The following is a 23,201-nucleotide window of genomic DNA, read 5'->3' as shown; positions in this document are numbered from 1 at the left end:
TCTCAAACTTTATTTATTCATGGCACCTTTTAAAAGTATGCAATATCTTGAGGCACCCCAATATAATATAAAGTTCCTCCACCACATCAGAAGTCCTCAGTCACCCTTCCGCATCATAATCTTCAGTCCCTCTTTTACATCTGAGTTCTCAATCCCCCCTTTTACTTAACCACTTTACCACCGGAGGATTTTGCTGTCTTACGTCCAGGCCACTTTTTGCGATTCGGCACTGTGCGACTTTAACTGACAATTGCGCGGTCATGTGACGCCGTACCCAAACAAAATTTACGTCCTTTTTTCCCACAAACAGAGCTTTCTTTTGGTGGTATTTGATCACCTGTGCGATTTTTACTTTTTGCGCTATAAACAAAAAATAACAATATTTTTCACATTTTTTTATATGAAATTCCCCCCCCCCCCCAAAAAAAATGTAAAAATCAAAATGTTTTAAATTGTTGGCCAATTTGTTTTCTGCTATCTATGTTTGGTAAAAAAAATCACAATAAGCGTATTTTGATTGGTTTGCGCAAAAGTTATTGCGTTTCCTATTAACCACTTAAGCCCCGGAAGATTTTACCCCCTTCCTGACCAGGGGGTATTTTGCGATTCGGCACTGCGTGACTTTAACGGACAATTGCGCGGTCGTGCGACGCTGTACCTAAACGAATTTGGCGTCCTTTTTTTCCCACAAACAGAGCTTTCTTTTGGCGGTATTTGATCACCTGTGCGATTTTTTGATCACGCGCTATAAACAAAAAAAGAGCGTAAATTTTGCAAAAATAGCAATATTTTTCCCTTTTTTTTATATGAAATTCCCCCAAAAATAAATGTAAAAATCAAAATTTTTTAATATTTTCGGCCAATTTGTTTTATGCTACCTATGTTTGGTAAAAAAAATCGCAAAAAGCGTATTTTGATTGGTTTGCGCAAAAGTTATTGCGTTTACTAACAAAGGGAAAGATTTTTGTCATTTTTGTTGTTTTTTTTTTTAACGCGTAATGGCGGCGATCTGCGATTTTTTTTGCGGTACTGCGACAATGCGGCGGACAGATCGGACCCTTGACTGACATTTTTGACACTTTTGGGGTTACCAGTGACATTTCTACAGTAATCAGTGCTATATATATGCACTGTTACTGTAAAAATACACTGGTAGTGAAGGGGTTAACTTTATTTGAGAGGGAGGGGCTGTGTGTGTCCCTAGGGGCGTGCTTCTAACTGTGATTGGCTGGGGCTTCAACTGTATGCAGAGTGATCAATGGATCTACATAGTAGATCCATGTGATCAGCTCTCATACAGAGAGGAGAATGACAGGCAGCTTGTTTACACAAGCTGCCTGACTTTCTCCCTCTCACCCGCCGATCGCAGAGTGGCCGGCGGCGATCGGGTCCGCCGGTCACGCGCGCGGGGGGGTCCGTGACCACGCGGGAGCGGGAGCGCGCCTCCGGCGGCGCGCGCTCGCTCCCTAAACCCTCACAGGCGAGCGACGTAGACCTACGTCACTTTGCCTGTGAGGGGCTGACCGCCCACGTAGATAGTCGTGCGGCGGTCGGCAAGTGGTTAAGGGAAAGATTTCTGTCATTTTTGGTGGGTTTTTTTTTACGAATAATGGCGGCGATCTGCGATTTTTTTTGCGGGACTGCGACATTGCGGTGGACAGATCGGACCCTTGACTGACATTTTTTGCACTTTTGGGGGGTACCAGTGACATTACTACAGTAATCAGTGCTATACATATGCACTGTTACTGTAAAAATGACACTGGCAGGGAAGGGGATAATTTTATTGGAGAGGGAGGGGTTAATGTATGCCTGGTGTTTACTAACGTGTGTGGGGGGAGGTGACTGAGTGACACAGGGACAGATCGCAGGTTCAGCTATGCTGAACCCTGCAATCTGACCCTGTCTGTCACTTAGGCGATCCGTCCGCTTTGTTTACACAAGCGGGTGGATCTCCAGACTCGATTCCCCGTCGATCGGGGAAGAGCAGCGGCAATCGCTGCCGCTCCTCCCATGGCCCGACTCCCGCTGTGACTGAATACAGCGGGAGCGAGCCTCCGGCGGCGCGCGCGCACCACCCACAAGGGGAGGAGTCCAGCGACGTAGGTCTACGTCGGTGGACGGCAACGAGCCACTTTGCTGCAGTACAGTCAATGTGACTGGTCGGCAAGTGGTTAAGAGTCCCCTGTCCTCTCTTCCACATCAGAGTCCTAAGCCCCCCTTTCACAATAGAGTCTGTTTTCCCTCCTTTTTAAATCAGAGTTCTTAGCCCCATACATCAGAGCAAAAATATAGGTCAAAAGGAGGCACCTCTGACAAGCCCGGAAGGCACCCCAGTGTACAACAGGATCTTGTTTGAGAAGTGCTGTCGTATTTTGTTTGGAAAAAGACCAGGACAGTAGTTAGATGCTGTTTATAGCTTTGTTTGACTTTCATACATAGGCAACATGGTGACAAAATTCCATTCACCATCCAAGCTGATCAATGCATTGAGAAGAACAATTTGTGGACATTCTGTACCTAAGCTAGGCGCCTGACTTGGAAAAGATAAAATAGAGAGATCAATATGCTTTAAGTCTATGTCAGGGCAAAATTATAAGAAAATAAAAGAACATTCAGCATATTTGTACAATGTGTTCCCCATGTTTTATTAAACCTGCTGTAAGTACAGAAAAGTACCTCAAATATCCACTGTGCTCCTAAGTTCCTGTTTGAACTGACAACACAGTTTCTTTGAAATCCAAAGCAATCTTGTAAGACCTGCCTGCTGGACTATGCCTCACCACTGTTTGTCCCTCTCCACATGTATGCAACAATTCCTTTCCCAGCAAAAATAATGCCACCTTAATTCCCAAATGCCTGCTCACACAGTGGGGTTGATTTACTAAAACTAGAGAGTGCAAAATCTGGACCAGATTTTGCACGCTCTAGTTTTAGTAAATCAACCTCACTGTGTCAGGGAAAGGGCTCTTGTGAGATGTGGTTTTGGGGGTGTACCTACATCAATAGGAACTTAGCTTCAAGCAGCTACCCTTGCAAGAATCCTTTAAGCTTTATTATAATATCACAGGACGTAATAAAAGCTGTGTCTTGCTACAGGAACTGGTTAAAAGAGGCAATCCTGGAGCATGCTGTAGACAGGCCGAAGAAGTTTTTGTAGTAAATTTGGGTAATAAGTGGACATACCTTTTATTCCTATGACATACATTGTATTACCTATAAATTATAATATCACTGACATAATTGCTGTTTTGTGTTTAAAGGCTTTCGTACTTTAAAGAAAGAGAATACGGTATCTCAAAGATTATTACACAGATCATGAAGCTGTCAAACCACCTGAATACGAGTTGCATTTGGGTGAATTGTAGTCAAGTGAAGTAGGGAGACACGGGCAGTAGAAAGTTACTGTATGAGTCCAGCATGTTTGTTCCAGGTCAACAAAATAGTATAATAGTATAAGATACTGAAAGCAAGGACAACCAGGCAACTATTATCAGAAGATGATCATAAATGACTGCCTCCACGTTTTTTACAGTGAAGATTTTCTTTAAAGATATAATTAAATAGATACAACATATACTTTACACTTTAGAAAAAAGAATTGTGAACTTTGTTTTGCACTGCAACATACAAGTAAATGCATTCTTCTTTTACAGATGAACTGACATTTGGACATACAATCTGAGCTGTTGGTGTTAATTCTTAGATCTCTTAGTGTGCTTTAAAAATATCACAGCCAGCATATTTTTGTTTTCTTTGTCAGGTTGATGAACAGTTATACCAGCTGCAGCATGAGAAAACTGATCTCCTGAAAAGGATCGATGAGGACCAAGAGGACCTGAACGAACTTATGAAGAAACACAAAGCTCTTATTGCTCAGGTGAAGACAAAACATTTACCAAAGCCTTCCACAGCTTCTAGTCAATTCATACAAGAAAATATGCAGTTTACTGAAGAAAGAGTTCATGGTTTTATATTTATCACCTCCTAAGGGTCATAAATGAGCACCGTGACATTAGGTTGGCAATACATTGCATTTTTGTCATACTTCAGAGTAAGGTGAAAAAAAGCAGCACTAATCTGCATGGCAAAGCTGCCATCAGATCTCAGTGATTGCTGACCAAGAGTCACTTTGATTATTTATTTTCATTTTCCAAGCAGCTAACAGAGATATTACCATAATTTTTGACCGTGTGAAACTAAAGTCTTTGTTTGGAGGCTGTTTCCTTTGAGTAACCACGAGTACAAAATTACTTTCTAGTATTACTGTAAATGTATGTAAATTATAGTTACATATACCGTATTGTATTGAAAATCTCAATGGTTCAGTTCACAGGGAAGTTCTGGAAATCATTGCTGCTGATATATAGATTTGGTGACCATCCATATCCAAAAACGTATGCAAAATTGTGCATATTGTACTTTCATTGAAACTATGGGGCCAACAATGCTTCAAAGAGAGCTCATGTAGTTTTTGAGCATAGGGCAACTGAATGTATAAGTGTGAACTGGAACAATTAGTGAGAATGGGATTCTACATGTTGAGTGTAGTCAAACATAGGGAAACACTCTGAAAAATGCTAAAGTGTAAATGAGGGCACAGTGATTTATCTACAACCATTGCCAAAAGTTTTGAGAATTAAACAAATATTAATTTTCACAAGATCTGCTGCTCCAGTGTTTTTAGACCTTTTTTTGAGATGTTACTATGATATATTAAAGTATAATCGCAAGCATTTCATAGTTGTCGAAGGCTTTTATTGACAATTCGATTACGTTTATGCAAAGAGTCAATATTTGCAGTGTTGACCCTTCTTTTTCAGTGCCGGGTCACACTTGTGCGATGCGGGAAGGCTGCGAATTCGCAGCCTGTTCCCGCATCGCAAACGCACTTCTAGCAGTTCACACTGCCATATGCGATACGCTGGGGGTGTCAATGAAGTGTTAACAACACCCCCAGTTTGATCGCATATCGCAGTGCGATCTGACAGTTCGCACAGGATCGGATTGCACAAGTGTGAACCACTGTGCGATCCGATCCTGATGCGGCTGAAAAAATGCCTCATGTGCGACTTTTGTGCGGGTGCAGTGCCAATTTAGCCATACAAAGTGTATGGCTGAATTTGCACTGCACATCCGATCCCATTTAATGAAGGAGCAGTGCGCTCCGATATTACATGCAATCGCCGCACACGCGGAAATGTGAACCGGCAATCAAGGCCTCTGCAATTCACTGTGGCATGCTGTCAATCAACTCCTGGACCACATCCTGACTAATAGCAGCCATTCTTCCATAGTCAATGCTTGGAGTTTGTCAGAATTTGTGGGGTTTTTTGTTCACCTGCCTCTTGAGGATTAATCAAGTTCTCAATGGTATTAGGGTCTGGGGAGTTCCCTGACCATGGACCCAAAATTTTGATTTTGTTTTTTTCCCCAAGCTACTTAGTTATCACTTTTGCTTTACGACACCGTACTGCATCATGCTGTGGTTGATTTAGGTGCTAAAAGCAATACCCCCCCCCCTTTTTTAAAACTTCCAGTCTGTTATTCTAACGCAATCAGCATTACAGAATGTTTTCAAGCCTTGTCCTCATCAACACTGACATCTGTGTTAACGAGAGAATCACTGACATGATGTCAGTTGGTCCTTTTGTAGCAGAGCTGAAATGCAGTGTATTTTTTTTTTTGGATTAAGTTAATTTCTCATTGCAAAGAAGGACTTTGCAATGAATTGCAACTCATCTGATCACTCTTCATAACATTCTGGAGTATATGCAAATTGCCATCATAACAACTGAGGCAGCATACTTTGTGAAAATTACTATTTGTGTAATTCTCAAAACTTTTGGCCAGGGCTATATACCTGTGATGTTTTACAAAATTAGAGTCTCTTTGTCATCATTAGATAACCACATATATTCATTCAAAGACAGATCATCTGGTTTTCTATTTCCTTTTTCTCTTGTTTTCAACCTAATATAAATGTATGCTATGTCCTGCCTCATCCTCCAGCCCAGACTGTAAGGGCCTCTATATGTCATGCACTGCTTCCTCTGCACAGCTATCTACCCATCATATAGGACTAGGAGTTGCAACAATCGCAGTGCCAAGCAAATTGAGGTGAAACACACTGAGATTCATTTATGTATAGTGGTTTTCCATATACTCAGTGAAGTTACTGACTTCAGGTGATACACCGAGATAAAACAAATCCTCCTACATAGGTTGCATCTGTTTACAGACATTTGTCCCATGCAACCTAGTAAAATACAGCCATTAAAAAAATATTTTTTACAGAAGCACAAAGTAGGGGGCGGGGAGCTGCATTTACACACTGCACAGCTCAGTGACAAGAGTTCTGAGAGCTGATTGAAGGGTAGAGACACACCCTCTTTACATAGCACATAGGAAAGATGCAGAGCTGAGGGTATCAATCACAGTCTGTGTGCTGGAATTCTTCTCCTCCCCTTTTTACTGTATCTCTTGAAGCTGGGAAAACCTGTCAGACATGACTATTGCAGATAGCAGAGGATCAAGGCAGTGGAGAGAAAAGACACTTCATGCTTTGTAAACACTATAGAAGGATGTGCTTTGTTCATATTTCATGTCAGTGGTTTACAACCACTTTAAGGGACAGAGGCTGTTCACTTTGCAAAGTAAGAAAACCAAACACAATCAAAAATGGGATTTTATAGGAGTTGAATCCTTTTCTTAGAATAAACTTACAAATGCATTTGTATAAAAATAATAATTTTTATTACATCATAATGCTAACATTAATTGGGTTGTACACCAATTTATTTTAACATTCTGATGTAATAAAAATTATTGTTTTTATACACATGTGTTTGTAAGTTTTTTTTTTCTGAGAGAAGGATTCAAAACCTATAAAATCCCATTCTTGATTGTGTTTGGTTTTTTCATATTTCATAGCTTTCCAGGCTATGGTGTTGAACAATACAGCTGAACCAATTATTGTTTCACTTTGCAAAGTGCATGAATGTTATTCAAAGTGAACAAATGGTCACCTTAATATCCGCGGGCCCTTTAGTAAAAAGGGTTGAGGTTCAGGTTAGCCAGACTCATGAATCATAGACTTTTGGCCCAAAGCTTTGCAGGTTCACCACCAGAAATAAGGTACAGACCCATATTACAGTGCACAGCATTTGCCGCTGGTCATCTGACAGTAAAGAGCCAACAATCCTAAGAGATTGAGGGTGGGCTCACAGCAGTCATATTTTAAATGTATATTTTGCTAATGTTAGGGAGAGCGGACATTCTGTATAGGGAGAGATACTGTGCTGATATTTTTTTATTTTTTTTTGGCATTGATATGCCAAATGATATATGATGTCCCAAATGGCAGTGCCTGCCTTGCTATACACCTTGTTTGAGAATAGCTGGCTTATTACACCTACAGATGGGTATTACACCTACAAATGGGCAGAATGACAGTTCTTCCATACATTTCAAAAGGATTTGCCACAAAGTTTGCAAATGTTGAACTTTAAGTAATGTTTACAAACCTGGACAATACAAAATGTTGCATTTTGACACTATATGTGGTAATACATTTCAATAAGTGAATTCCCTTTTTCATTTCACATGCTTTTTTTTTTTTTTTAATTCTCATCATATGCAGTATATGTAAACTTAGCTATCCAGCAAGAGGAAACTGCTTGAACAGCTGCAGCAACAGCATTTTTTTAAAGGTTTAGACTGGGTTCATGCTGTATTTGGGCACATGTGCTAGTGTGTTACATAGTTAGTGAGGTTGAAAAAAGACATCCGTCCATCCAGTACAACTTATGAGGTGTGTGTGTGTTTGCTGTTAACCGTACATTGTATACCCATCTATGTTGTGGTCTTTAAGGTGCCCATCTAATACTTTTTTGAAACTATCGATGCTCCCTCCTGATACAACTGTTTACGAAAGAGAATTCCACATCCTTACTGCTCTTACAGTGAAGAACCCCCTACAGATTTTAAGGTTAAACGGCCTTTCCTCTAGTTTTAGTGAGTGGCCATGTGTCTTATTGTATTCCATTTCTCTGAATAGTTTTTTCCTTATGCTAGGGTCACCAGTACAGTATTTGTACATTGATATCATATCCCCCCTCAATAAGTTCAGTGCTTGTAGTCTTTACTCATAGCTGATGTCCTCCATTCCCCTGATTATTTTTGTTGCCCTAAACATGCATTCTGCTAAGGCATTCCATTAACTTTTATGGGCCGCATAAAGCACCAAAATACACCCAAAAAAAAAAAGGTGCATGGGGCATTTTCACCCTGCAGAGCATGACAACATATGTTAGTGCACTGCAACACAAATGTGTTGAAAAGGTGCATTGAAGTGCCATTTAGAGTTAGCATTAGTTTAACCAAAACAAGTTAACATTGCTTGTCGATTCCATCTTGTAAAGTTGGCTTTTATGAATATTTTATATGAATTTAGGAAGTCTGTGCTGGTGAACTTTGTTTATGTAACACAGTTCCAGTGCCCCAAGGACTTTCCTTGTTGTTATGAGTGAGCAGTATCTTTAAATATGCTTTCTAATTAAATTTATGCAGCCAAAGAAAAATTATGGTAGTTCCTGGACATTGAAATATGATAATACAAACGGTTGCTTATGTTAACGTTACATCATAGTAGAGAGTTATGTCAGTTTTTGATTGCAAACAAAGTAAAAGATTGTACTCATCCTAAATTACTGTTTTTCTCTGCATAATTAGTCGGCATCAGACATTGCCCATATTCGAGAACTACAGTCTAAATATGAAGATGTGCAAAAAGAGAAGCAGGGTCTCCAGGAAAAGGTAAGAATGAATTCTGTTTCATATTTTGGATTCTTACAGTTTACCATTGATTACTTGCATTGTGGATGATTTGAATAAAATGACCTGGGTCAATGGAAGGGTTTCTTTTAACAATCTGTCTGGAGTTGTTGCTAGACCCTGGCTCCCAGATTACATATCCCATGTCTTTGACTGAGTTCCCCGGGTCTCCTTTGTAGCAATTGTTGTTATACCAAGTAAGATTCTGTACACAAACATAATTCAATCTGTTTTGAATTTTGTGAGTTTTTTTGTACTCAAATGTATTCATTTTTGTACTCCAAACCCTATACTTATAATAGTCCTCTCCCTTCTACTTCTCTTTAGGGTTATGTTCAGCCAATCACTTAGTGGCGCTAACTAAGCTTAGGAGAGATTTCATTCAAAGTTGTATATCCATGAGATATGTGCATTTAACGTGAACAAACACATCTGTGCTTCAGACATGTATTACATGCATTAAGACGGTGACTATAAAACATGTTGAATCTGATTCAGAGAGGTAGTCACTGTAGCAGGCATTATATTCTGAAAAATCTGTCTGCACAACTGTAATACATTGCAGCTTACCAATCATTAGATGTGGTACCTGCATTCGTTTAATTTTCTTAGGCTTTTCCTGGCTGTTTTCACCTGGTGATCTGGCTAGTAAAACACCTCCTGTATTAGAGTGCCCCCATTCTGGATAAAGGAGCACAGGGGGCACCTGTGGATAGCAACATTATCAGTCTGGAGGGAGGGGAGTGTTAGCTGTACTAGCAGATTTAGATACAATAACAAATTGAACCCGAACACCAGCTAATGCAGCGATTACATCTAGGAAATAGTAAGCTGCAATATAATAAATGTTTGCAATATAATAAATGTTTGCGTTTGGGTTCAATACCACTTTAAAATGTACGTCGAGCCAAAACTTTTTTTTTTTAGCTTTGAATAATGTGGTGAAGCAATAAAACCCCTTTTCTGTTTTTACTGTTATTTGGGGCTCTCTTAGATAGATTTCTTCTCACTTCTTGACCAACTGACAATGGTTTTACCAGACAGGAAGTGTGGAAAGTACGCAGCAGGGACATGGATGACAATACACGCTTAGTGGGGATCTAACCCTTTTCTACTCTAGTAAATAAAACGTTTTGTCAGGACATACAATTTATTTTATCACTGTGGCCTGGATAAAATTGTTATTAACTAAGAGGTGTCTAGGAGCACAGTAAAAGAACTAAACAGAAATAGAGAATTTTAGTTTCATATTTTCTTTTGAGAGAATACATTAAGAATATATTTTGTATTGTTTCTTTCCATGAAAAAAAAAAAATGTATTGTGAGGTAAAATAAAGAATGCAGCTAAAATAAGCCATGCATTTTAGTATATGCTTAAACGATTAAGCTTTGGACATTAACAAGGGTGTACTGGTATTGTTGCAAAGGTAGGAGGACTGCCAACACAGCATATTCTTCTGACAAAAAGCATTAATCATACACATCTTCTAGATGAGGTCCCTTTCCCAGGAGAAAAGAAAGGCATTCCCAGTACATATTGGCAGATCTATATTTATGTATCCATAAATAACTCTGTACATAAAATCTTAATTCCATTTGTGGTATTGTACAGTACAAGATTTCTAGCCATACATACACAAAGAACAATAGTCTAACAAGCAGATTAAGCCACTAATTAACACACATACTGTACAGCATATACTGTATATATATATATATATATATATATATATATATATATATATATATATATTCATAGGTTAGGTAGTCACTTAAACTAATGTAAGGTAGTGCCTGTTAAACTAAATCAGGTAAAAATATATAATGTTTTCATCCTTCAAAAGCAGAAAAACCATTCACCATTCACAGGCATAGTAGAAATGTAGACCTTGAAAGAAAATGCAAGGTCCACTTATTAGATCTAGGTTCCTACCTCCCACCTGTAAAAATAGCTAAATAATGATAGTTGAAAAATGTACCTTTAGGGAAAAAAGATTATATACCTACCTGGCCTTTGTCTTCCTCTCACAGCACCGTGATGAGAGTGATGTCAAACTCCTGGTGATATTCTGGAAACAATGAGGATCCCAAATTTCTCAAGAAGATGCACTTGTATTTGAATGAAGTGTCTTCTTGTAAAATTTGAGGTAATCATTGTCCCCCAAGAATCTCGCTAAGAGAATTTTTGATGTCACACCCTGCACCCTGGATCAGATAAGTATATAATATAACTTTTTTTTAGTGGATCTTGCTTTCCACTACAAGGTCTCCTTTAAAGCAAAACTATATGAGAAAGTCCGAAGGTTAAATACTCCTTTTAAAAATACTAGTTTTCTGTGATCCAACAGCCTGAGACATCTTTACATTTTTGAAACAAGCATACAGATCATGGGTTCAGACTTCTTCTGACTTTCTAAATCTACATGCTTGTTCCATGTCAGTGTTTCAAAGTAGAAACAGCCCGCCAACTACAGCGTAGAATTATCTGGGGGAGGCTAGCAATGGCAGCTCCATGTATTTTTTTTTTTTTTTTTACTACAGCCTCCCTTTTACCTAGTAGTGAAAGAAGTAAGTAATATCCAGTCGATTTAATAATGGAAATACTATTTGTTTTTAGCAGTTTTAAATATTGAAAGATATTGCATGGTATTTCACTTTTGTCTATTGGTAACCACACGATAATAATGTGTAAGAATCTGAATATCCATTCTTAAACTATTATTATTAGTGTGCAAGATGGCCTATAAAAGAATGTATATTTGTCTCATTATTTACTTTTTGACACAATATGTCAGCTTGAGGATGAAGGATCAGAGGTATCTCACATCTGACAGCTGCTGCTGAGTCAACTGCTTGATCTCACACTTTTACCTGGCTCCTGAGAGTGTGTAACATTGTCAAACAACAGAATCCCATAGTTACATATGTAAACAACGACAGGCACTAAAATTTGACAATGTTAAGCACTCTCAGGAGTTAGGAGACAACTGAGAGAACAAGTGAAATATCTTATTAACCCTGTATCACTGCTTATCATAATACAACTATTTAAAAAAACAGGTTTATTTTAAATGGTGGTTTTGAATTACCTCTTTTGACTGTGATACATTTAAAGGCTGAAAATAGAGCTGTAATATTGGAATTGTTTTAGTCCTGGTTAAAAATATATACTGTATATAGGGATATGCACTTATTGGTATTATATAGCACTAATGAAATAATATATCGTTCCAATCAAATTCACCCCGTTGCTATATAAAAAGAACATCAATGTGAAGCTTGACTGGAGAAGAAATGTAATGGTAGTAGCAGTATTTTTATTCCTGTGCTGCTCCTCATGTGATTACGGCTACATTGTAGAGGAGCGTTCTTGTAATCAATGTAACCTGTAATTTTAATCACTGGTCACCTGAATAGCAGGTTGGCTGTTGAAAGAAAATTAATTTATTCTGGTTATTGCCCTCTTTCATTCACACTCTTCTGCTCAGTGGGAATGAGAAGTTCTAAAAAAAAAAAATACTCAATCATAAGCTTTAAGCAGATCTGTACTTCTAAACTGGTTGCACACTTTGGCTAATACAATCCAGTTATGCTTAACAATTCAATGCACAGCATTGCTCCTCAATGCAATGACAACTATTGAATCCATGTAATAATGTACTTCTGATATAGATTATCCAAGTCAGTCATTTTTTAATAAATCAAAGAGCACTATAAACGAAGTAATGGCATAAATACTTAATGACGTATATTTAAATACCGGTATATAGCACACAAGGTTTGTGACTAGGACAAGAGAGATCAAAGCTGGCCATGCACAGATAAATATTATGCCCAGTAGAAAGGGCAGGGCTTAGAAGTTGTATGGACCTGACCGTGGCAATGATGATAATAAACACACATTTTTTGCTATTTATGGGTATAGCACGTGACCCATTGACTTTCACATTAAACAGAGTTCAGTCAGGAGATATGCTTACAGTTACATATTTTGGGTAGAGTGTATACATATTTCATTTTCTTTACATTTTTTGATTAACTACTTCTGGACTGGAAGGATTTGCCCCCCTAATGACCAGGCCATTTTTGCTTTACTTGAATTGACAATTGTGTGGTAAAATTGATGTCCTTTTTTTTCACACAAATAGAGCTTTCTTTTGGTGGTATTTGATCACCTGCACAATTTTTTTTTTTTTTTTTTGCACTACAAACAAAAAAAGAGCGACGATTCTGAAAAATTCCCCCCCCCCAAAAAAAATTTAAAAGTCACATTTTTTCATCCTTTTAGGCATATTTGTATTCTGCTACATATTTTTGGTAAAAAAATCCGCAATAAGCATATTTTGATTGTTTTGCACAAAAGTTATCTCGTCTATAAACTAGGGGAAAGATTTATGTCATTTTTATTTATTTTTCTTTTTTTAATAGTAATGGTGGCAATCTGCGATTTTTAGCGGACAGTTCGGACACCTAACTGACATTTTTGACACTTTTGGGGGGACCAGTGACATACTACATGACAGTGACACTACTACATTACTACAGTAATCAGTGCTAAAAATATGCATTGTTACTGTAATAATGACACTGGCAGGGAAGGGGTTAACCAAGTGGTGATCAAAGGGTTAAGTATGAGCCTAGGAGAGTGTTTTCTAACTGTATGGGGGAGGGACTTGTGAAATGAACACAGAGACCTGTGATCCTAAATAGGAGAATCACAGGGGCTCTTTGATAATTTCAGAGAGAATAACTGTCTGCAGTGTTTACAACAGCTGACTGACGTTCTCTCTCAGCGGGGAGCGATTGTGGGTGCTCAGCGGCAATTGGTGCCTCCGGTCCCATGGATCGGCATCCATGCTGCCTAGTAGAGGCGGGCGCGCGCTGCTCCCGCGCCCCCAGGACCACTCCCGCGAACCGATATACTCATGCGTCAGTTCGCACAGCCGAGCCAGCCTGCCGCAGTATAACTGTGGCAGGCGGTCGGCAAGTGGTTAAAGAAAGACTAGAGCCTCCGTCAAGTTTTTTGCTCTCTTTTTTTACACATGTTTGACCTGGTAACTATTTTCACTAAGACTGAAAGTGATAGGCACACAAATGTATGTAATGATTTTTCAATTGTGCTGTTTACGCTGAACATGTGGTTGGTTTAGCTGTATTTAGAGAAAACAGAATTCTGAGTGTCCAAGATGCGATTAGAAACACTTAATGCGCATTAAACATGGCTTAGCAAGATTACCCTGCTAAACGTGTCTAAATCTGCTTTAAAGAAGGAATGTCTAAATGCAGAAAAGAGTAATCAGGTAACATAAAATCTGTTTATAGTTCCTAGATGACTTCTTCTGTGTTTAGAAAAGTATGTGTTCAAGAGACCTACGAGGGGAATTCCCTCACAATTCTTCTGTCTTGTACAGGAAGTGCAGGGAAATCTCCTTGTATAAGAGAAATGCCCCACTAATGATAAAGAGGTGATGACCGGCAGCCAGCAAAAACAAAAGACAATTCGTAATAACCCTACTACTGTCACATTTTTATGACAGTAAATCATATTTGAAAATTATTATTTGGCATCAATAAATGCAAAATGTGACAGTAGTAGTTGAATAAATTAAATAAACAGTAGGTTTATGGCTTTGACCTATCAAGTACAGTATCTCAAAAAAATTGAGTACACCTCTCACATTTTTGTAAATATTTTATTATACCTTTTCATGTGACAACACTGAAGAAATGACAATTTGCTACAATGTAAAGTAGTGAGTGTACAGCTTGTATAACAGTGTACATTTAATGTCCCCTCAAAATAACTCAACACACAGCCATTAATGTCTAAACCACTCACAGTAAAAGTCAGTACACCCCTAAGTGAAAATGTCCAAATTGGGCCCAAAATGTCAATATTTTGTGTGGACGCCGATGTTTTCCAGCACTGCCTTAAACCTCTTGGGCATGGAGTTCACCAGAGCTTCACAGGTTACCACTGGAGTCCTCTTCCACTCCTCATTGACGACATCACAGAGCTGGTGGATGTTAGAGACCTTGCGCTCCTCCACTTTCTGTTTGAGGATGCCCCACAGATACTCAATAGAGTTAAGGTCTGGAGACATGCATGTCCAGTCCATCACCTTTACCCTCAGCTTCTTTAGCAAGGCAGTAGTCATCTTGGAGGTGTGTTTGGGTTTGCTATTATGTTGGAATACTGCCCTGCAGCCCAGTCTCCGAAGGGAGCTGATCATGCTCTGCTTCAGTATGTCACAGTACATGTTGGCATTCATGATTTCCTCAATGAACTGTAGCTCCCCAGTGCTGGCAGCACTCATGCAGCCCCAGTCCATGACACTCCCACTACCATTCTTGACTGTAGGCAAGACACACTTGTCTTTGTACTCCTGACCTGGTTGCCACCACACATGCTTGACACCATCTGAACCAAGAAAGTTTATCTTGGTCTCATCAGACCACAGCACGTGGTTCCAGTAATCCATGTCCTTAGTCTGCTTGTCTTAAGCAAACTGTTTGTGGGCTTTTCTATGCATCATCTTTAGTAGAGGCTTCCTTCTGGGATAACAGCCATGCAGACCAATTTGATGCAGTATGAGGCATATGGTCTGAGCACTGACAGACTGATCCCCCACCCCTTCAACCTTTGCAGCAATGCTGGCATCAATCATATGCCTATTTCCCAAAGACAACCTCTGGATATGACGTTGAGCATGTGCACTCAACTTCTTTGGTCAACCATGGCGAGGCCTGTTCTGAGTCGAACCTGTCCTGTTAAACTGCTGTATGGTCTTTGCCACCATGCTGCAGCTCAGTTACAGGGTCTTGGCAATCTTCTTATAGCCTAGGCCATCTTTATGTAGAGCAACAATTCTTTTTTTTCAGATCCTCAGAGTTCTCTGCCATGAGGTGCCATGTTGAACTTCCAGTGACCAGTATGCGAGAGTGAGGGCGATAACACCAAATTTAACACACCTGCTCCCCATTCACACCTGAGACCTTGTAACACTAACGAGTCACATAACACCGGGGAGGGAAAATGGCTAATTGGGCCCAATTTGGACATTTTAACTTAGGGGTGTACTCACTTTTGTTGGCAGCAGTTTAGACATTAATGGATGTGTGTTGAGTTATTTTGAGGGGACAGCAAATGTACACTGTTATAAAAGCTGTACACTCACTACGTTACATTGTAGCAAAGTGTCATCTTTTCACTGTTGTCACATGAAAAGATATAATAAAATATTTACCAATAATGTCGGGGATGTACTCACTTTTGTGAGATGCTGTGTATTTTGGGGTAATATAAAAGTAAAAGCTTGCAAAGAAAGTGTGCATACTTTTGACTTCAGACATCAAAGGAGTTCTAAGTGTACTCCTGCCCATGACAAAATCCACCCTCTCTCTCGTTACCATTACAGTAACTTCAAAGTCAGGTGGAGGATGGAGCTCTAAACTCATATTTATCCAGTCTCTGATTTTTTTTTTTTTTTTTTTGATGATGACATATGTTGTTTTTCCAAGTATGCCCAGTTGTGTGCTGCTGTACTTTAATTAGTTTAATACTCAAATGTACTCTTTATTCTATTAAATGTGTTAAAAGATGTCCATGAATTTAATACCCTATAATTGTGAGTAATTGAATATACCGCATTATTTTCCTTGCTCTGCTAATTCTCAAACTACCTTCATAAATAGTGCTGTGGCCATAAACTATGCTACTTCATAAATTGTTGGCCACAGTCTATCACTTTTATAGAGGAATGCTTTTGTGCTGTGACACAACAAAAGAACTATAGCCCTCACATACATTTCCAGAGGAAAGGAAACTATAGCGGTTGCTTGCATTAAGTTTTCGGATTGCAGATATTATTTTGTAGAACTGGTTAAAATAAACCTGATGGGCCTTTATGGGTAATGATTTCAACCATTTTAAAAAAATGCATATGATTATATGTTAGGTTAGTGTTGGTTTAGAAACTCTATGTTTACCGATAAATCAGAGAGTAAAAAGAGAGGTAAATGGTAGGTACTCATTTAGACATGACATTATAAAGGCTGACTGCACTCATTAACTTATTAATGTATTTTGGTTTGACACAGCTGCAGGTGGCACAGAGCCGCATTGACTATTTGGAGCAGTCTATGGTGGAGCGTTCAATTGTAAGTCGACAAGAAGCTGTGATCTGTGATTTGGAAAACAAGCTGGAGTTTCAGAGAGCTCAGATTAAAAGGTTTGAAGTAAGTATAGTTGACTGTATTCTACTCTCATATTTTTTTCTGTATACTGTATACTGTTATTCATAAACTGAAGCTTGAAGATGCAAAGTTCATTGAGAGTATAACTTGCACAGAAAATGATCCATGGCCTATATTTATTTCTATCAATATATATTATGTGGAGTGGTCGAATTGACTATAATGCTTTATAGTACCTGCCCAGCTCCAGTGAGTACAAAAGAGGGAAATTAAAAGTTTTAGGTTAGCCAAAATGTTATTGCAAATTGGAGGTAAATGTGCTTTTGGTCGCTTTTAAGGGTGCAAAATAAAAGTTTAAATATTTCATGAGACAGTTAGGGAAGCTCTTTTTTATCTATCCTCTGCATGTTCTTGTGCCAAAAAAATCATAAACATAATCCCCTTTGTGATAACCCCTTAAATAAACTTAACAATAACGTTTTTTTTTTTTATAAAAATTTGATGTGAAACAATTGGCTAAATTAGATTTTTAGGTGATTTTTCACAGCAAATCAACTGCAGCAAAATCAAATTTGGTAAAATAGTCTGCTCTCCCATAGGTTTCCTGGCACCTTGTGCAAAACTTTTCTTTGGTGACCATCCCTGAGTGAGTAGCTGTAGAGTATAGAACACTTTCTTATTTTCAAAACCCACAAACAGCCTAAATAAACTGGGCAGTTTCTTGCCTAAAGAACTTGATGCCTCCATTGAGAGGGGGGTGTGATCCCTCTCTTTTCTGTGAAGGAGGGGGAATGTTTAAAGTAGTGTGTATGCATTACTGTGGCCATCAGGCAAGAATTATGCAGCTGCTGGCACTCACTGGACGCATTTGAGGATTGGAAGAAGTAACCTTGGGCAACTTCAATGTTTGTGATCCCTTTACCCTTATACAAATGGCATGAAAGGGGTTAAGCTTATAATACAGGTGTTCTTTTACTATTTTATTTGGAGATTGAGAATCCACCTTGAAGCATGGTTTCATCATCTAGCCTGGTCAAGGCAGCGAGAAAACACAAGCTGTAAAGCCTTAGAATTCTGGTTGTCTAAACTCCTAAGAGATATAAGTAAGCAGGTGACTTACCAATCAACCTTTACATAAATTGAGTCACAAATGTAAAAGTCCTGTTGAATAAATTACATTAAATTGAAACAAAAACTTGACTTTAAAAATATACAAAGGCCAAAATGGTGGGCTGATTGTATAAAATTTGAATAAAGGTGAACCGAATACACCAACTCTTTAAATGAATAGGACAACAACAATAAGACGTTACTAGTTTTAATAAAGATGCTACATCATCTTTTCAGTCTTTTTCTTCAAGCTTATAGCTTGTTGTTTTAAAGAAACTTTCTGATCTCTGTTTGCTCTCAATATACACACTTCACTCATCTGTATGGTGTCTTACATTGAAAATCTATTTCATTATTAAATGTGCAAGCCAGAGAGTAAAAATATCAGATTCCACTTTGTACAAAGGACTATATTTTTACTGATAGTGCCAAATGGAAAATGTGTTGCATCAATTATTTAACAAGTGATTCCTTCTCAGAGCAGCAGCATTCTATGTGATATTGTCTTTTAAAACAGAACTATTGTGCCATATATAGAGATATAGAGAGGTGGCATGTGAAAGATTGTTCCAACATTTTTACATTACTTGAATCTGGACATGCTTTTTAAGTTGCTGCTTCTGTAATATCATATATATGCTTGTGTTGACAGTCATGTCTACATGGTAGAAAGACCTAGTTTTAGCAATCCCCTTCCCCCCAAGTTGTTAGTTCTTCTGCATACTTTGCTAGAATATTTATTTTCTATCAAATTTGGTTCTGTTCTGCAAAATGAATTATGTTGTTTATTTGCATAACTTGTATTTGTATAAAGCAAATGTATTTAGATGGTATATTGAAGTTTGTTTTTTTATCATCTGACTACAGAAACCTAATGTAATTTGGTCCCTATGCCGAACACATTATATATTTATTTTATAAATATATAGTATACCTTTATGCTGATGGCGTGAATTCTAAATGCCCAAAAATGTGTCTTTTGATAGCCAGGTTTTGCAGAAAGTTCTTTCCTAGCTTTTGCAGGCTGGCCATTTGCTGAAAGTTTTGTTGCTAAAAGGTGTTAATTTTTCCCATCCCAGAAAGTTGAGCGATGATGTGAGTACACTGTTTATCCCCATTATAATTTAATTGAACTGCATATAATTAGTTTTAAGCCAGATCTAAAATGTGAATGCATCCATGGAGTCAAGCCTAAGCCTTATACAACCTTCATGCTCCTCAAAGTATTTGTGTGCATTATAGGAAATGTACAGTATATGTGGTTGAAACCTTAGCAAACATTTCCAACACAGAATGCATGGACACATTCTTTTGTATACTGTAACCCCTACTGTAAATTGTAATCCCTCAAGGTAAACATGCAGAGCTTAAAAATGCAAAACTTTAAAAGTATTGCAAGCATGTGATTGTGGGACTTACCTCTAAATGTAAAGCACCACAAGCTTTAACATAGCATGCATATGTTCTTTAGCCTACGTCAATGTTTAAAGAACTGTCGTGAACTGACAAGTAGCCAGAATAGAAGTAGCGATAGTAATCAGGAAAGCAGTAATTTCCAACGGCTAACTTCGGGAGATAAAGTGACTATGTATACATTGCATACAATGTATCAGGGAGTGGCTCCTTTCACACTTGTGCAACTTCAAAAATGGTGCAATTTCCATTGTGACTTTTCCATGAGACTTGAAAGGACTTTGATGCGACATTGATGCGACTTTGGGTGAGCGTCAGTTGTGCAAAAATCCAAAAATTAGTTAGGTCTTTTTTACATTTTCTAATGAATTTCAAATTTTCAGAATGATCAGAATTAGAATCAGTTGAAAATTGATCAACCGATTTGAGTTCTGTTCGAGGAATAGCTGGTCCTTAACAACCGATGACTCCTCAGCTGCCAGTGAGTATCCCCACTGACAAGTAAATGTAAAAAAAAAAGGCGTAGGGTCCCCCCCAAAATCCAAACCAGGCCCTTATCTGAGCATGCAGCCTGGCAGGTCAGGAAAGGGGGGGCGAGTGAACATCCCCCTCCTGAACCATACTAGGCCACATGCCCTCAACATAGGGGTTACTTTGGGCCCCACCCAAAGCACCTTGTCTCCATGTTGATGGGCACAAGGGCCTCAACTCCACAACCTTGGGCAGTGGTTGTGGGGGTTTGCTCGCAGGGCCCCCAGATGCCCCCCCCCCCATGTGAATAAGTATGGTACCCCTACCCATTCATCAAAAATGTGTAAAATGTGAATAAACACCATACACAGGTTTATGACAATTCATTTACTAAAAAAATTAAAAATAAAAAAAACAATGTCCACCGAAGTAGATCTATCGTCAGTCATGCCGCCCACCACACCACGGCATTGAAGAAACATTATTTTTTGTATTTTTTAATAAAGGGATTGTGAAAAACCTGTGTACTGTTTTTATTCACTATTTACACATTTTTGGTGAATGGGTAGGGTACCCCATACTCATTCACATAGGGTGGAGCCAGGATCTGGCATGGGAGGGGGGACCCCATGTAGTTTTTTTTAATGTTTTTTTGATTGCCAGAATTCTTTTTTTTACATGGGGAAACTCAGTGACAGCTGATGAGTCATTAGTTGTTGAGGACACGGCGGCCAGCTTCCCGGCTGGCTGCTTAGCAACCAGCTATTCTTCACACAGAACTCAAATCGGTTGATCAATTTTCAACCGATGCAAATTCTGATCATTCTGAAAACTTGGAATTCATTAGATAATAACATATTATTTCAAATTTTTCATTTTTGCACGCATTTAAAGTCACATCAAAATCGTATCTATATAATGCAGGTGCGACTTTCATGCAACTTTTGGGGGTTTACATTGAGGTCTATTGACCTCAATTCACATACAAATCAGACCAAAGTAGTGCAGGAACTACTTTTAAGTCACTGTGACTTGAAGTAGCACAGATATGAACGCTACTCATAGGGAATCATGGGAGTGTGAAAGGAGCCTAACTGCCGCAAATATCAATTAACAGTGTGAGTAAAAAGCCAATTTGTAGAAGTTTGTATTCATATCTGATTACCTGTGCTGGTGAAGAGAACCACTCACACTTCAAGCTTAAATTCTCATTTGCATATTCAACAGCATAAGTAATCAGGTGTGAATACATATTTCTACCCATGCTGACCAGACGGGTTTCATCCCATCCCGCCAGGCTGGCGATAATATTCGTCGGGCCACCCTGCTGGCACACATTGCCAGGAAACGCCGAATTCCCTCTTGCTTTCTCTCCCTGGACATTAGCAAGGCATTCGATTCTCTGTCTTGGCCATACCTCACCTCCATCCTTGATCGCTGGGGTTTTGGCTCCCACTTCCTGCAATGGGTGAATGCCCTCTACAAGAACCCTAGAGCGTACGTCTATTATTCAGGCTATAGGTCGGACCCTTTCCCCATTGAGCGCGGCACGAGACAGGGTTGTCCCCTTTCCCCCCTGCTATTTGCCTTGGCCATTGAGCCCCTTGCGATCCTCATACGATCCAATCCGAATATTCGTGGAATTGAACTGGGGGGTCACCACCATAAACTCTGCCTTTTTGCGGACGATGTCCTGCTTTTTCTTACTGCCCCTCTCACGTCTGCCCCTAATCTCCTTGATACCCTAACTAAATTTGGATCACTTTCGGGCCTTGTTGTCAACCCACGGAAATCTCTAGCCCTCAATGTATCCCTCTCAGCCGAAGACCTTAACCACCTCAAGTCTTCCCTCCCGTTCCCTTGGGCCAACTCCTACATCCCCTACTTGGGCGTCAAGTTCACAGCTGACCCTGTTGAGCTCTTTTCTGCTAATTACCCTCCCATGCTATCAACGCTTACATCGCTTATGAACAAATGGTCCTCCCTACCTCTTTCCTGGATGGGGAGAATTACAGTCCTCAAAATGTCGATCTTACCCAAGATCTTGTACCTGTTTCGGGTTCTCCCGATTGGGGTACCAGCTTACTTCTTACGCATTCTACAGAAACGGGCTTTGGAATACATTTGGGGTAACGCCAAACCCCGCTTACCCCGACCGACGCTGTATCGACCACGTATCCGAGGCGGGCTTGGGGTGCCACAGTTCTCCAAATACTACTATGCTGCACAGTTGGCTCAGCTCCCTAAGTATCATGCAACAAAGGAAGTCCCATTGTGGGTCTCCATAGAAGCAATGGACTGTGATCCTCTCTCTGTGGCTAACCTCCTCTGGCTCCCACCCTCACAACGGAGATGTGTTACCAATCCTATCACTAAGCACAGCCTAACCCTTTGGGATAGACTTAAACGTCGTTTTCACCTTCAGTCCCCCCATAATCCCCTACTTTCTTTTCTCCGCAACCCCTCGTTCTACCCAGCCTGGTACTCCCGGACTTCTTTCTCCGAGTGGACTAGGGTTGGCTTGATACGTGCTTACCAGTTCTTCACTCCCCGGGCTTTTCAAACCTTCCCAGCCCTGCGTGAGGCCCACAACCTCCCTCCTGGCGAATTGTTTCGCTACTTGCAACTGAAACACTTCTTTAGCCAGAACGCACCGGCGCGCGATAGCTCCCATGCGTTCTCCACCTTTGAACAGGCTTGCAAAACAGACCCGCATAGGAGGGGGCTCATTTCTGATCTCTATGCCCAACTCCTGTCGGTTCAAGAGACTACCCCCCCGGCATATGCTTCCAAATGGGAAAGGGACCTACACCTCTCCTTGGAAGACTCTGACTGGATCCAAATTTGGCAAGCCACTAAATCGGCTTCCCCAAATATTGTAGCCTTGGAGACAAATTACAAAGTCCTTACCAGATGGTACTTGGTCCCAGCCAGAGTCTCCAAGTATGTGCCACAATACTCACCTCGTTGCTTTCGTGGTTGCGAGTCTCTAGGTACCCATGCACACATTTGGTGGGAATGCCCCACGGTCCGTACCTTTTGGTCCGAAGTGTATCGGGTTTTATCTACAATCTTCCACACACCCCTTACCCCCGATCCTGCTTCTGCGCTCCTGAACCGCAAGCCACCTGACCTCACACATCGCCAATTTAAACTTTTCCTGTATGTCACCACAG

The 23,201-nt window shown here is 39.7% G+C and overlaps 1 protein-coding gene across 1 annotated transcript in view; it reads left to right on the top strand.

Annotated features, from left to right (window-relative positions):
- Window positions 1-23,201, top strand: part of MYO18B (myosin XVIIIB) — an 842,989-nt gene that overhangs the window by 651,007 nt on the left and 168,781 nt on the right. The window contains exons 37-39 of the mRNA XM_082258232.1: window positions 3,764-3,880; window positions 8,734-8,817; window positions 16,936-17,073. Coding sequence (XP_082114358.1) covers window positions 3,764-3,880; window positions 8,734-8,817; window positions 16,936-17,073 — 339 coding nt within the window. The remainder of the gene's footprint in view (window positions 1-3,763; window positions 3,881-8,733; window positions 8,818-16,935; window positions 17,074-23,201) is intronic.

Source organism: Pelophylax lessonae (assembly GCF_965119305.1).
Source record: "Pelophylax lessonae genome assembly, chromosome: 1".
Classification (NCBI taxonomy): domain Eukaryota; kingdom Metazoa; phylum Chordata; class Amphibia; order Anura; family Ranidae; genus Pelophylax; species Pelophylax lessonae.
Note: the sequence above shows the minus strand (reverse complement) of the source record. Positions and strands in the feature narration are given on the sequence as shown.